Genomic DNA, 17,333 nt, shown 5'->3' on the forward strand with positions numbered 1-17,333 from the left:
AGCTATTAACTGAGATTTTTGACTGATTTGCTACTGTCCCATAGACTCTGGAATTATAAAGTTGCCCGAAAGTCCTCTTAGGAAATTATCTAAAATGGACACTCTGGGAATCTTACTTCTCTATTTTTCACTACCCAACATAGCCTCATGTCTTTAATATCGCTAAAAAAGAGAGTGATGAAAATCCAATATGCACAAATGAAAAGGTAATCTATGTACTTCGTCATTTGTGTTATGCTACAAAGAATAATGGGAAATATAGGTTCACCAAATAGGTCTGTCATCTCATAAATGGGCTGAATAGGTAGCATTTTCTAGCAAGCTTTACACTGTTCATAAACAGATAATCTAAACTGTACCATCAACATTCACCATTACATCTTACTTTAATGACTAGTAATGATACACCTCCGGCTTGGAAAGAAACCCCAGAGTTTCCCCACAACTAATTACAACATTGTGGTGCGATTCATGTGCTCTCATCCAATAAACATGATCATCCTGACATGATTTTGTAAGCAGAATTTGTCCAGACTGAGTGTTTTGGCATTACCTGGTTATCTTGTTGTTAGGTAAGGAAAACCCCATTAAAAATGGAGGCGTAAATTAGCACATCAGTCAAATTACAGCACGAGAAACTGGCATCAACTTCAAACATGCTATTATAACCACCTGTACGTCCAGAAGGACAAAAACAAACTATCACCTTGATTCTAAATCACTACCTGTCACCGACAAATTATTTACTACTTCTCTTGCCCAGTAGACTCCTGATCAAATATAACTCGCAGAAACTCAGCCAAGTGCATGCTCTCTCTCAAAGAGCTTTTCATTCTGCCCAAGAAAAGCCATAAATTAGATAGAACTTCTATGCAATGTAATTTGGACAAATTCTCAAGTAGCGCTTTGCTCTGACTTGCAGCGACTTGATTATGGAAGTCATTCAAAAACATGAGAAAGATAAAATTAGACAGTACTTACTGGAGGACCTGGTTCTCCTTTAGGACCAACAAATCCATCATAGTCAAAGAAATATTCATCTTCTGTAAAGCCATAGTCGTATCCGTACCCCTCCGAGTATCCTGCATCGTGCACCTCCTCCTGGACCTGTTCCTCAGATTGGTCCACCAGGTTGTAGCTGCTCTCTTCACGGTACAGGATGGTGCTGTTCACTTTAAGATTGGTCTGGAGTAGCTCTTTGTTAGATTGGTGGGATCTATCGTCATTCCTCAAGGCCTCTTTTAAATGGCTCTGCTTGACGATGGTGATCAAATCCGGCGTGGCTCGAGTTGCTCTGGGCTTCTTGAGAAGAGGCTGATTCTCAGTGACATTTTCACCATCAACGTTCTTGTCTGTTGTGGGGTTGCTCGTGGAAGTCTCTGGATTGAAGTCCAAGGGGTGTACCTTGCTGAATGGTCTTGAAGATGTATTAATTTGCCTAGGTGTGCTGGAGCGAAACATCGGAGAGCTTGTGGTTGAAAACTGGTCAAAAAGTGCTGTGGAAATAGAGTTGGTGGTTGTAGTGGAGTGATCATCAATAGCTGGGATAAATCTCTGAGTCTGTGATTTCGGAGAGCTGCGGTGGAATTTCGGGGAAGGTGAAACTGATGGAAATGGGGACTCTGAGCTCCCTGACAGAGATCGGAAGGTGTCAGACAGTCTGCATTGTTTTCTAACATAGTCGCAGTAGTGCACTGCAGCTTGGGTGGAGGGGTAAATATCCAGCTGGCATAATGCTCCTTCAAACTGCACCGCCCTGGAGTCCATCCTTCCCACAGAGAGGCGGCCTTCAGAGCTCAACGTCTGCGGACGGGTCAGCGTTTCCTCTCCGTACTGAACAGCCCCGCAGCGTGCATAGAAAGATACGGAACGTGGCCGGACCCCCAAAGCGAAGGAGTGCCACTGTCCATCTTGAACATCGTACTTGAAGTAGATCGAAGCTTTCTCTCCCGTGTAAACCACTACCCTTCCGGGAAGAAGCTGCAAGCCGAACTGCAGTCTGTCCCTGCCGTCACGCACACTAAAAATAAAGGCATTGTTCGCTCGCCAGGAGCTTAAACTCACTATGATGGAAAACTCCTCCTCCACGCCTCCGGGGAGCAGGTCCACCGATGGGGCCTCAATAAGGGCATCCTGTCCAAGTATTACCCCAAAACCAGGGGGCAGGATGGACAGAGATGAAGCAAGGGAGGTGAGGTAAGGTGTCCCAGAAGAGTGTATGTCTCTGCGACCCGAAAGGCCCAGCTGATGAATAAGGTCTACACCTTGATAGAAAGAAAGAGACAATAGTAAGCAACAAGCTAAGCAGGGCTTGACTAAACACCACAAAAAGACATTAAGACAAAAAGGCCTCTATCATACAAACCACACAAACTATATGAACATGTGCTTTAACATGCATGACATCACAAATTACCCATGAGCCCTTACATAGCATCTGTGGTCCAGATGACGAGAGAGAATTAGAGGAAAGAGGGGGTCTCAATCCACACATCACATTTCTATCTTTCTATTATTGTTATTAGTCTGTGTGCCAGGGAGATGAGAAAGGACATTCTGAGGAACTAATTCCTCTCTTCAATTCCAGTCCTGGGGGGTTTGGCAGATGTCCTGCAGAGTTTAATTCCAACCCTAATTAAACACACCTGTATGTAATTTGTAAGTAATTCTGAACACTGTAAAAGACTTGTTCCAGGGTACTTGATGAGGTTGGATTTAACCTCTCCAGGGCTACAGTTACAAGTGTACAGTTTATACTCAACTATCAGTGAGTTATCGGTTTGAATTCGTGACATGTGTGCAGTTGAACGAGCCAATCATGGACTAGGAAAACCACAGAAGAAGAAAGATGAAGACGGCAGTGCCACGGCGAATGTGGACTACTGACCGGGAGGATGAACTCGCTGAACTCTGACAGGAACAGCAAGCGCAGTATGATGTTTCTAGCAAGTGTACCATGCTTTTTAATTATCTCTCTCTCTCTCTCTCTCTCTCTCTCTCTCTCTCTCACACACACACACACACACAGATATGTAGTTTACAGGGACTCTTCATAGATGTTATAGTTTTCTATACTGTATATTCGATCCCCATACACTACCTCTATCCATCACAGAAAAATGCATGTTTAAAATTTCAATTAAACACAGTTTAGTATTTTTTAAGCCATTTGGTTTACGAGGGCACAGGAATTGTCCTCATAAACCATGTTTACATTGTCATACCCATTTCAGATATTTATAAACCATATACAAGAACACACACACACACACTAGGGTGACCAGACGTCCCGCTTTCCTGTTGCTGAAAAAGAACCTGTATGTGTAGGAAACGGTCACGGCTCGTATCAATATTTTATAGGCAGTTATGAGAGAGGGAGAGCAGTTATATTAGGCATGTTCGACTTGAAGCAGCTGCACAGAATGATCACCTGTATGACAACAAAGTACCGCGAGAGCGATTCGAATGCATTGGATGCATGTGCTCTCTTATCGCTCTCGCGGTACTTTAATGTCATACAGTGATCCTTCTGTGCAGCGGTGCTTCAAGTCAAAGGCGGCTATCAACTTTGTGCAATTGCTTCTGAAATTGGCAGGTCGTAAAATCATGTCGTATATCACCTCGTCCGTACGATTTTCAGATAAACTCACTCGTGACATGTGCGTGGACATACAACCTTCCGACCATCTGAATTCGCACCGTGTACGCCCACCTTTAGCTAGGGCTGCATGATTATGACAAAAATCATAATTGTCAATTATTCCTGTGAGATTGTTATTGCGATTATTAATTATGATTATAAGAATTTTCAATGAATGATGCTTATAACATTATAATGTTGCTATACTGAAACAAAAATTAAAACAATAGAAAAACCCTTATGATAACCTGTAGAAAGAACGAAAAAACACATCTTAAGCATGTAGAATAACGATTACATAATTGTGGCATCTGTAATTTTAATCACGATTAGAAACTTGATTAATTGTGAAGCCCTACCATTACTATCAAATTTTTGACCGTCTAAATGACAAAAGTCACAGACATTTAGGTGGACGCTCTAGTCCCGACATTTAGGGCAAACTAGTTTTATCTAAATACTTTCTCCAAACCCAGACTTACCCACACATCAACTGATAAGGCACGCTCTAGTTTGGGGTGGACTGATCTAAATGGAATTTGGACTTAAAGATGAAGTTTGCCATTTTTGCACCACTAGAGTCACCAAACTGAATTGCATGCTTTAATTTTGAGTTTGATTGAGTCCGTGGTGCTGAGTCTGGATGCTCATGCAAACATAACAGTGTTTAATAGCGCCACAGAGTCTCAAACTTTTTTTAGGGAAATCAACCTACAAATGGTTTATCTTCTGTCTCCACATATTAAGGCAGGATAGAAGCATTTTAACATCAAATAAAGTACACACATCATTAAACACATTGCACACATGACTGGGTTAGCAGTAGCATTAGTTAAATGCTTACTTTTAACCCATACTTTCCCATTTGTACCCATTAACTGATAAGGTAAGCTCTTGTTCTACAGAATTTGGACTTACAAGTAATGTTTGCAATTTCTATACCACTAGTGTCACCAAATATTAATTACACGTTCAACTTCAAATGTTTTCAAGACCAACAAACTTGGTCCACGTTGCTCTCTTGGACTGTTTAGGATGCTCATGCAAACCTGACATTGTTCTATATAGCCATACTTTTCAAATGAATTAACCTACAATTGGTTTCTCAGTATATTAAGCTAGAACAGAAGCATTTTAACAATGAGGAAATTGCACACTCCTAACACAAAGTTATACAGGCCCTGAAAGTGTCGTGAGGCCAAGTATGGTGTCCCATACTCACAATTAGTGCTCTGCATTTAACCCATCAAAGTGTACACACTGAGCAGTGAGTAGTGAACAAACACACACCACAAGCCGCCATTTTTTGCTGCGGCATGTAAAGGAGCAGTTGGGGGTACATTTCTTGCTCAAGGGTCTTGAGGGTGGTATTGACCGTTGTACATTCACCCCCCCACAATCCCTGATGGTACAGAGATTCAAACCCACAACCTTTGGGTTAAAAGTCAGACTCACTAACCATTAGGCCAAGCCTGCTCTAACAAGAGAGCAGGAAATCTTGTCCTCCTGTCAGCAAACACAGACAAGCTTTTACACAGTTGGAGAAATCTCTGAGGAAATGTGCTGGAAACAGACACTTTCATGACTAATCCAGACTTTCTGCTTTTCATTTTAACAGATCTCTTCATCCTCCACTTAAACAGATGACAAGCGGAAGACAACAATGGTGGAGACACAAACTTACCGTGTTCCCTCTCATTCTTTCTGTTCTTTGAGTTACAAGTTCAGCGCAGGCTGGTACTGTGCCTCGAAACTCTCTCTTACTTGATTCAACGTGGTTTTAAAAACAGACGGGATCTTAAACAACCATGAAAAAATAGAGAATTAGACTTCAAAGTTCAGCCAGCCGTGTTTTTGACTGGTAGCACATGGGCGACCCTGTGAACTTTCACCTCTTCGGCAGTTCAAGTCGAACACTGAACTCCGTCGCCGTCTGGCCACGGATTAATAATAAGACTTACACTGACAAAATATCATAGACACTTTAGGTTTATTTAATTTGTTTTGCATTGAACCTGTAAGAAACCACTCAGAATACTCTTGCAACTAAACAGTAATGTGTTATACAACCCATTTAGCAATATAGCAATGCCTTGGCAACCACAGACAACAGCCTAGCAACAACATGCATGAGTAAACACCCCGAGTGCACTGCATTATGGGATACAATTTTGCTCAGTTACATACTGCACATTTTGATAAATCCAGAATTTCGATACTGATTGACTTCCATTGTATTTCTTCCACACTATGGAAGTCAATGGCTACTAGCATTCTTCAAAATATCTTCTTTGTGTTTTGTGAAAAAACATCAATAAAAGCATTACTTACTTCCAATAATCGCAATAAGCTATGCTCTTTGTTACTTTTAATATGAAACAAAGCCTCAGCTTTAAAATTCTAATGCTCTTTAATTTGGCATCATTTTACCATTAAAGTTTCTTGCATACACTATAACTGTTTTTATACAACTCGGTTTTGTTTTGCGTGTTCATGCATTCCCCGGGAATCGAAACCCATGACCTCGGCGTTGCTAGCGTCGTGCTCTTCAGTTTGAGCTACAGAAATGTACAGTACAGGAAACAATCTTCTGCCAACTGGCTGTGTAATGATAGTCGAGCAGTTTTCTAATGACATACTTTGAGGCTTCAGGATGTTGTGCAATCATAATTCATGTGTGCTTGTGTAACATCTTTACTGCAGGCTGTCCTTTATTGTTCGAAGGTGTTAAAGTCAGTTTTAGCAGCATGTGCAGTCTCTAATGTCAGCTTGAATGGCAGCCAGGTGAAACAAATCTTTTGATTTGTATCAAATTTCTTTTCAAATTTGATTTGCACTGAAACAGATCGTTTGAACAGATTCTTGTCAACCTGTCAAAACATCTCTGTCTGAACAAGAACAGATTGTGAAATTAGTATAATGACAAGCTCTTCTTTTAGAAACTTAACAACTTCATAAAAAAATCATCTCAATTCCTGTATATATTTAGATCAATCATTATAAATATACTGTGAGTACATTCACTATTTATAACCCAGTCACTTATGGTTTCCCCTCAGTATATCTCATATCTTTCACATAATTAAATGCAAGTGCAAAAATACTCCCAGCAGCTTAGATCAGGTTTCCATCAGGAGACAACCTACATCGAAGGCTAACCTGGTTGATCTGTGAGTTCTGCCTGAACGTGAAGTTTCTATCTTGACCGATTAAGACAAGAGCGAGAGAAAATGTGAGATGGAGAGTCATGTACAGACACGCAGACCATTCAGTGAAGAGAGAGCAGCACGGTCACAAACACATGCAATCTGACACTAATGCCTTCTGTCTGAACGATTGCATTTCCTTCCTTTTGAGCTGTCCTTGAAGTGTGCTTCCCTCATTTATGGTTTCCTTCTGAATTTCATGGAAGTTCATGGAAGCTTGTTTCCGCCAGGGAGTAATAACAATAATAATAATAATAATAATAATAATAATAAAGGAGGAAACTAAAACTTTTTATCTTAGAATTCAGATTTTTCTCCAAAAAATCCAAGAAAATGCTAAAAAAATTGTCATTTGCAAGATATAAACTCAAAAGTCAAAATTGGGAGATATAAAATCAGAACTGTGAGAAATAAACTCGATGCAAACTCTGAATTCAGAATTCACAAAGTCAGATTTGCGATATTTAAACTCAGAATTGTGAGAAAGTCAGAACTTCGACACAATGTCAGAATTATGAAGAAAAAAATCTGAATCACAGAGAAAAAGTCAGAACTGTGAGATTTAAACTAAGAATTACGGAAAAAAAATCTAAATTGCAAAATGTATACTCTGAATTATGAGAAAAAGTCAGAATAACAAGGGAAAAAAAGATTGCATCGCTTCCAGTTGTGATATATTAAATATCTCCTCATTATTGTGAGAAAATAAAATGCACAATTACCCTTTTTTATTTTATTAAATATTTTTATTCTGTGGCGGAAACAAGAATCTCTCACACAGTCTCTCCTCTTTTGCTTTTGTTCTTCTTTTCTAGGATCTGCTAAATGCATACAAGCAAACTTTGTTCACACAATATGAACACACACTGTTTCAGCTGGTTATAAGCACTCAGTTATTCACATTGATTGCAAAGCATCATATATGTGAGCCAATCATATATTATAGCTCATAAAAACGCATTATTATACACACAAATGGCCATTTAGTGCATGTCAAATGTTTCATGAGTTTGCTCGCTGCTCATTTCTTCCCCATCAATCTTTCTCTGTGTTTATATCCAATCTACATAGACATTTCACACAGTCTCAGTTTCATATTAACAGTAAAATATGTCCACTGGTGTTTCCACTGAAACAGAAATACAATCGGAAGGAAAACCAACCAAATGCATTAAAATAACTGGAACTCTTTCCGTTTTAAATATTAGAAACGGTTTACTCTGAATGTTAAGCTGGGATACCAGGAAGTATTTTAACATCCAAGTGACACACATCATCTTTAAATAATGGCAGAGAATCTCCGAGGTCAAAGGTCAGAGGTGAGAAGGTGAAGGGTGAGAGGTGAGCATACCTGGAGCTGTTGAAGGCTCGTCTGCTGACAGCAGCACCACACATGATGACAGGAGGAGGACCAGGACTCTCCTGCAGAAAATCAACAACAAACACTTAATCAGAAAACACTCCAACGGTGTACTGTAGACTATGGCTGCATGATCTATTTGCTACTTTGCTGCAATTTCCATTTATTTCCAAAAATTTTAAAATACACATTAACATTCTAATTAAATTATAAAAGAATTCCAAGCATGCTGTGCTTATTCATAGGGCTGCATTTACAATTATATATCAATACGGCTATTAAATGATAATATTAATAATAATAATAATAATGATTATTATTATTATTATTATTATTGTTGTTGTAATTTTACAGTTGTAATGTTAAATTATTTTTCTTGTTAATAAATAAACAAATACTAAAAACAAAGAAAGAACTATCACTATTGTAATATTTAATATTAAAATAAAAATTTTAATATTTATTTATAATTATATTATTATTAAAAGTCTAAAAATAAAATAAAAACTATTACTTTTGTAATATTTCACTGTTAAATAGAAAAAATTATTAATTATTATTAATTATTAATTAAATTATAATAGTAATAATAATAACAATAATAATAATATTTTGGCTGTTTCATTTGCTTCATTTTGAAATTAATTATATTTTGTTTACTTTTATTTTGATGGAAAACCACAGGGAGCCATCAAAAACTGCTTTTTAAATATTTTTCTTTTTTATTATTTGTGTAATATATACTGCACATCACATGCAATTCATAAATCATACAAACACATCTGCAGCATACAGTATGAAATGTTTCAAGCTGACTGAAATATGTTGCATTTAATTCGGCATATTTGCATATTTAATAAAGTATAACATGTCTTAAAAAGATTTGCAACTGGAGTCTGAAAAATAAGCTTTTCTCTTTTAATTAATTCTGATTTATTTAATTAATAACCAAAACCTATTCTGACCCCATTTGCAGTTAAACTTTTTTTTCAAAACACAAGACTACTTCCTCGTGATTTAGCAATGTTTAAATGCTTGCACTGATTTGTAAAATCACTTTTTGCACAGGTTTTTGAAGGCATGTTATGACTGGAATTCCTGCCAAAAGTAAGGCCTTCACACAAACCGCTGTCAGATGTTTAGATCCGACATCTCAGACCCACATCACACTGAACCGAAGGCGGGCGAGCGCTCGTGTACAGTAATGCCATGCGTGATGCTTTCATTGTTTCCCAGAGTGAATGGGAATGATAAGATGTGTTTAAGACATGAATCCCTCAGGCCTGAATTCCTGCTTGAAGCTTGTTCTCCAGCTCCTCAGATGTGCAGAATCAACCACTAAACCACTCGAGGCCATGCAGTGAGAGATGCTCTTATAAACCAGTAAACTCATGATAAAACCTCATCCTAACCGAGAGTGATGTAACATGTTTCCAGCAATAAATACACTGACAGAAATCCAAGCCAATCAGAATACATGAGAATTTGAACCAATGAGATTCCACTGTGGGCGGGGCTACAAACCAGAATCCTTAAAGTAACAGAGAACTACTTGTGAAATAATCTTAAATAACCTTTACATTAATTCTGATTGAATTAATTAACTAATAAAATAATTGATCAATTTCTAATTAAACAAGAATATTTTATCATTATTCTGCATCTTGTATATTGATTTCAAAATGTTTAGATATCTGTACTGTTTATTTTTTTATATCGAGAAAAACACTTTTTTGCAGTGATAATTCATATGAAATCAATTTAAAAATTATTTCTTGGCAACTAACTGAAATAAAATACATTTGTAGTATTTTTTTAAAACTAGACCAAAAAAATAAAATAAATAAATAAATATAAATAAATATTCAATAAAATCAAAACCTAACAAACTTAAAAATATAAACTTAAAAAAAAGTCCAAATGTGAATATATACTATAAAAGTACATAAATAATACTAATATTTATCTCATAGAATGACACATGTAAACATGAACTGCCTTAATAGCATGAATATCATGGTGTTGCAAAAACAGCCATAGATTTCATATAACATGAATGCTTTATGACAGAAAACAAATGCACTTTGAATGTGTGTGTGCAAGCTCAGAGTGTGGACAGAGTGTGTCCTGGTGGTATAACTCACATGAGAAATGAAACCCAAACAAAGCAGTTTATGACTGTGACGGAGCGGCTAATGAAGGTCCGTCTGGTGCCGTTATAAACTGTAATTATCCTCTCGATGAGAGACGCTGAACACAGGAACACAGCAGCGTTTCAGAAAGTGTGAGCCACTGCTCTCTCGAGAAGGTTTTTACAGGATTTCACAGGGCCAAAATGTAAAGAAGGTTTCTGTGTCACAAACTATTTGATGCAAAACAGACCAGAAACTCCAGATGCTCAACAGGAATCTGACGGCTCAACCCTAGGTGGCGCTAAAGAAGTGAAAAAGCAAGATCAGTTAGTTTCCTAAACATGTTTGTCTACAGAGAAGGTTTAGTCTGTCAAATGAACTTTATTTATTCTCAAAATGTTCTCAAAGTGTGTAAACTTAAATACTTTTTGGAGGCACTTTATGTGTAAGCCAAACATTATATTCTTAAGATTGAGTTCAAGGTTTTGAATGTTAAAGGAGATCTTGAATAAAGAAAAACAAATATTGTTGATCTCTCTAATAGTCATATCTTTGTAAAGCAATAAGCAGAACAGAACACTGTTATATTAGTATAATCGAGATACTATTGTTTTTTAAATATTTGTTTATATTTTAATACATTTTGTATATTTCTAATATTAGAATTTAATTATTTTTTGTAATTTTTTTTATCAAATTCAATATTTTTACATTTTAACTTTTTAAAGTCTTAGTAATTAATTATACAGTGTTTTTTCAGTTTTACTCGTTTTTTTTAAACTCTCTCTCGCTCTATATATATATTATTATTATTAATTTATATTTCAGTTTGAGTTATTTTAGCACATCATGTTAAACTAAATAAAAATGCAAAATGTTAACTATAATTAAATAAGCTTTTTATTTCACTTCATTTGAGTTCATATTTATTGTTTAATATTTATTATAAAATAATCAATTTAAATATTTAGTTAGTTTAATAACCCTCCAAGACTAATTTGAATCCCAAAACTAAGACTGATTAACCCTTGACTAGCTGCTAGTTGACTGGACTAGTTGTTAAGACACAGATTTAACATGCAACAGGCCGAAGGTTTGAGAAACTGGAGATATCTGTCAAGGAAGAAACATCATCCTCTTACAGGACTGACAGTCGGTTATATAATCTCCCGGAGAAGACAAACCATCATTCATCCTGACACAGTGCTGAGATACTTCCTCATAAACCTTAAACCAGCAGCCCAAGGGATGTCTGTCTACTAATCATATTTGATGAACACTAACCCCAAAAGATGTCATCCCCCACCTTGTATATCCTGACACCAACATACAATCCTGACAACCACAATCAAATGCACAAACAAACACAAATTCTATTTTCTGCACCAAGTCTTGGTCATTTTTTCATGATAAATTGTTTGTTATGCTTCTCATTTGTAAGCTATGTTGGATTAAAGCATCTGCCAGATGTTCTCAGAGGCACCTTCAAGGAAAACCCATGCATTTCAAGCAACGTTACCTGCTGTTTTGGATTGGTCTGCCTGATTGGTTGGTCAAACTTATTTGTTTTCCCACAGTTCTCTCCGAGAGGACGCCACCTGCATCCGCTCGAGAGGACGGTGTGACATTCCACGACCGAAGAAAAGAAAACAAGAACACAAACAAAACAGAGGAGAACGAATCTAAACAAGAGTTCGTCTGAGCCCTTGAAACAGCAACTGTGTGTTCCTCTCATACTCCTTAAAGCTGCAGTAGGTAACTTTTGTAAAAATATATTTTTAACGTATTTGTTAAACCAGTAGACAGTAGAATATGAGACAGATAATCTGTGAAAAAATCAAGCTCCTCTGGCTCCTCCCAGTGTCCTATAGCCATTTGCAGAAATACATCCGCTCCCGTTAAGAAACAACCAATCAGAGCTGCGGTCCGTAACTTTGTTTGTGTTCAAAATGTAGAAAAATATATATAATAAGCGAGTACACCATAAATCCATTTTCCAAACGTGTTTTTAGCTTGTCCTGAATCACTAGGGTGCACCTATAATAAGTGTTTATATTCTGACTATTTTAGATTGCTTCGGGGATACCGCGGCGGAGTAACCCAGTACCTTTGAGATTCTTCATAGACATAAACAGAGAGAAGTAGTTCCGGCTACGATGTTCTTCCGCAAGACGCAAGCAGTTCTGTTTATTAACCGCTAGAGCGTCAAAAGTTACCAACCGCAGCTTTAACATCTGAGAAAATGGTTTTAATAACTCTGAACATGATGAAACAATCTCCATGTTCCTCGAAGAACGCTTAAAACGTTGGATTCATCCATACGAATGTGAAAACATCATTCGAACAGGCTTGAGGCTTCACTGGTGAGTAAATCTGGCAGCTCTCCTGTCTTCATGTTGAGAGAAATCAGATTTCTTTTATTTATTTTTATTGCTGAACTTCCTATTCTTCATGCAATCCAGAATAGCAGTAACATTTCCTTCAGCCTGAGGCTCATTCATTTTGCTTTTGGTGTGAAAGGGCTTTTACATTCGTCAAAAATATATCCATCCATCCATCCATCCATCCAAAAATATAACTCTTCCATATTAAAAACACACAAGCAAGTCCAGCCCAGAATATAAAATTAACAAAAAAGCAACGTTTCACAGTACTTTCCATAAAAAGAAACTAAGTAACAATATTGTAATGCATTACTTTTAAAAGCAGCATTCCCCACCAGTGCTGCAAACACTGCACCTGAACATGTGACTCCCAAATATAAACCGTAGATTCAATGCATAAAACTAGTTTCAGAAAGTTGCATCCACTCTTGCAGGTCATGAAAACGTTTGCAAGTCAAGAAACATTCTGGTTACTCCGCTGCACCTGAGTTGGGAAACCCCAATCTCCTGAAACTTATTGAGCTGTAAGTATTTCATAGTCTTTTTGACCTTAAATGTCCACGGCATTGATATTCCAGCATGCAAAAGCGACTATTGTAAACATCCCGACCAATCGGCTTTTGGAGGCGTGGCTAACGTAGATCTCTCTGATGAACAGCGCTTGCATAATTTACGCTCGTATCAGTCCGTGCCAGAGCTAAAGCCGTGTTCTCAGCATACTGAGCAGATGCTCGCGCAGCGGAGATTGTTCTCTCACTGATCGGCTGCCAATATCTGATCCTGTTGGCACTGGTTTCTCACACCTGCAGCCAGAGCGTGACTTCATTACTCAAGCGCTGTTCTGTTGTTAACCCATAAACACAGGGTTCGACTTCGATCTGGCCCTTCCAAAAAAAAAAAAGACCCGTGTTTCGGATGCTAAGCGTCTTCTTCTCTAAAAAGATGAACTCTTTTACTGGCAGCAAGAGTATGTATATTCACCAGCACCAAAACAGCCTGGAAATTCATACTGGTCGAGGTCCAATCATTTAACATGTTTAGCCCTTTTAGCTCAAGTGGTAGAGCATTGCACTATCAAGCGCAAGGTTGGGGGTTCGATTCCCCGGGAACAAGTGATAGGTAAAAAAATTGATAGCCTGAATGCACTGTAAGTCGTTTTGGGTAAAAGCGTCTGCTAAATGGATACATTTAAGTTTCTGGGGACCTCTCTAAGAAATAAAGTGCAATGTTCCTGGAAAGTAAAGAAAAAAATCATAACAAAACCTTTAGTTATGTAATAGAAAGCATGAAGAAAGCCACAAATAAAGACTTTCCATGGTCATTATAACAGAATTAATGATACAGGACCCTCCCTGATCACCCTGCTGGGTTTATTTTGCAATGACAGCATTACTCTTATCTTCTACTGTACGTGTGTGATGATATGGTGAATGCTAGTATATTGCATCTGAATACACTGACTCTGTCCTCTGTCTCTCATTGTTAGATGTGCAATGACACTTGCAAATGCATTAAACGAGCATCGACGCCCATTTAAGAAACACAAACCATGCCAAAACCAAAATAGTATTTATTATGAAAGACGAGTACATTTCGAGGTTATGAAAGTATTTTTGTTGGTTTCCACACTTTTTTGGTACCAGGTTAGAGAATGTGCAACGACGCTCAACGCTCATCTAACTAATGCAATCATGCATGCATAAGTAACTGCGGTAATGTCAAAACTACTATTTATTCAAACTGAATCAAAGAGATTGTTGGATTCAAGTTTACAAGTTGGTTTTCAAATCAGGTTAAAAATGCCTTTTAAGAGTTTAAATAGACACGCACACACAATATACACACTTAATAGTGTGCAACATCAGATAACACTGGGATTAAGCTTATAAAGGTGAGTTTTAATTGTCAAATCAGGACAGGGTTCCAACACTTTTGGATCAAATAATTGGTTTCAGGTTGGAGGATTGGAAACGACACTTAACACTCATCTAACTAATGCAATCATGCATGAATAAGTGACTTCTGTAATTTGACCGAATGCATCTGATTAAATTGGGTTCAAGCTTATGGAAGTCATTGTAGTTGTCTAATCAGGTTTTCGACACCATTGAATTTCCAAGAGTTTCCCGGACATTCATGATTAGACATGAATTACACTTAATGGTAATCGAAACATCTCCAGCATCTCATCTCCATGACCAATGCAACCTAGACATGTAGAAACATCTTCTACAAGGCAAAGTTCACCCCAAACTGATCGTCATTGCAAATCTAAGTGACTTACTTTCTTCTGCAAAACATAAAATACATTTTGAAGAACACTGGGTTCCAAAACATATCTATCAAAACATAAAATATCTTCTTTTTCCACCATTGAAAAAGTCACTCAGGTTTGGAATGACATGTCAATGATGTGGATCTGTTGGGATTTCATTGAGTCAGGAACGGCTGTCCAGATGTTAAAGGTCAATGCTCGTCTCCATGAGGAATGTTGCTGCTGTTGTGTGATCGGTTTGGGGACGTGAACGAACAGCGCTCAGTAAAACCACTCATATTTCAATCGCTCCAGCCAGATCTACACTTTATGAAACCAGTTGCAGTTCATAAATGCAAACAAATAAGCCAGTAAATCACAAAGCCTCCTCATCTGGTGCACATTTGGTTCTAAAGAAGGAGGAATTTCCAACATATGGAAAGCACAGCAGCAGACAGACTGAAAATCCCAATTGATTTGTGATCAGTAAGAAGACTAAGTCAGTCTGGTGTTGGGGTCACAGACTGAGATTGCAGGAAAACTATATTTAATAAGTTAATGTAGGAATGCATGCGTACTGTGCACGAGCTCAATCACTTCTCTAGTTGATCAGATGAATGCACGCCAATAAATGCATCTGATCAGATTTTTTTTTAAAGCGCACTACATTGAAAGTTACTCACGTTGTCGTTGTGGGAGAAACTTGTCCACTCCTTGTCCGTTGGGCTCCTAAATGCATTTGTATGCATTTGTCCAAGCAGCAGTTTTCAAAGCGAAAACAGAATTCCTCAGCAGAAGACACCAGTGGATCATGAGAGCAGATCCAGTCTGATCACAGCGTCCACATCACAGTCCGTCCAGACTCCGTCTCCGCGAGGACGCGCGCATGGAGAGCTTCACGGATCAGAGCTCGAACATCAAGCGCGCTGCTGGAAACTCGGGGCGATGACGGGAGACGGTGGGTTTACTGAGAGAGAGAGAGAGAGAGAGAGAGAGAGAGAGAGAGAGAGAGAGAGAGAGAGAGAGAGAGAGAGAGAGAGAGAGAGAGAGACGCATGTGTCTGGGCTTGCTCGGTTCGGCGCATCTCCAGCGCGCGCGCTCGGTGTTGGGTTTCACTCATTACTGCCGTGACGTCATCCATCCGAACCCTCCGGTCATTTACAGTCAGACGACTCTGGTACAGGTTTTGAATATCTTGCAAATAAAATATAATTTTTAATGAGAAGGCATTATCAAACAAAATTACGTGCTTTTTAATATGATAATCAAATACTGTCACTACAAGGAATATCTAATAAAATAATAATAATAATTAATATTATTCTATTTTTTTCATATTGGGTTTAATATTTCATCATGGCCAATAAAAAAAAAAAAAAATAATAATAATAATAATAATAATAATGACTACTGCACAAAAGTATTTTATAATGACCATAAAATAATAATAATAATAATAAATCAGATCAATTTAGATCAATATTTTCAGTACAGAATTTTAAATGTGATGACAGATATTTGCAAATAAATGTATTATACAATTTAAAAAACATCATTTTTATTTAATAATTACTTTAACTAGACAAATAATATTATCAAGATGTTATCAGTATTATTAACTTTAAAAAATAACTATTATAAACTGTACATTATATACTGTAATTATTACATCAATGAAATATGCTGGTCATAACCACATAGAGTCATATTTCACCATCCAATCAATTTGTTACGAATAAAGTCCAGCTCTGTATTATTTCTTCACACTGACGACACCTCGGTCTTGAACATCAGATGCTACAGTCCTCAAGAGTTCACTCACTCTGACATTTGACCCTCTGCTTGACCTCACTGTGACCCTGAAAAGTACTGGATTTAGCCTGAACACAAAAATAACTCCATCCCATCCTAGAAGCCCAACAGGAACAACTACACCTTCGATTCACAGCGTGATGGAAACCAGAATAAGTGTTCATGCATTACAAAATCACTAGAAAAACACAAGGAGCCTATTTTAAGATGCATTTCTAAATGTTAAACTAATTTCAAAAGCATGCATTCATAGACTAGCATAAAAAGGTCTATAGAATAAGCATTCGTTGTCAGATCATACACAGAATGAGTGTTTTTCATGCCGACTGTCACAATCTCTCTTGTGAAAACAGGATAATGGCTCTCAAACGAGTGTTTTAATTTCACCCAGCTAAATGACCCATTAACCAGAGCAAACACGGGCCACTGAACCGCGGATCAGCAAACCTCATCATGTTGTGTTTGGGTTGAAACGCCACTGCAGGTCTCCTGGTTCAAATCCCAGTTGGCGATCGATCAGTGTCCCAAAATGGAAGCAAACCAAA

The 17,333-nt window shown here is 37.6% G+C and overlaps 1 protein-coding gene across 1 annotated transcript in view; it reads right to left on the bottom strand.

Moving 5' to 3' along the window:
- The window catches only part of LOC127944338 (collagen alpha-1(XXIV) chain), a 90,862-nt gene extending 74,793 nt beyond the window's left edge, over positions 1-16,069 (bottom strand). Inside the window, exons 1-3 of the mRNA XM_052540216.1 lie at positions 15,660-16,069; positions 8,198-8,268; positions 982-2,264 (exon numbers count right to left, since the gene is read on the bottom strand). Of these exons, the coding sequence (XP_052396176.1) occupies positions 982-2,264; positions 8,198-8,268; positions 15,660-15,715 (1,410 nt within the window). The 5' untranslated portion in view covers positions 15,716-16,069. The remainder of the gene's footprint in view (positions 1-981; positions 2,265-8,197; positions 8,269-15,659) is intronic.
- Between the last annotated feature and the right edge of the window lie 1,264 nt (positions 16,070-17,333).

Source organism: Carassius gibelio, chromosome A23 (assembly GCF_023724105.1).
Source record: "Carassius gibelio isolate Cgi1373 ecotype wild population from Czech Republic chromosome A23, carGib1.2-hapl.c, whole genome shotgun sequence".
Lineage (NCBI taxonomy): Eukaryota > Metazoa > Chordata > Actinopteri > Cypriniformes > Cyprinidae > Carassius > Carassius gibelio.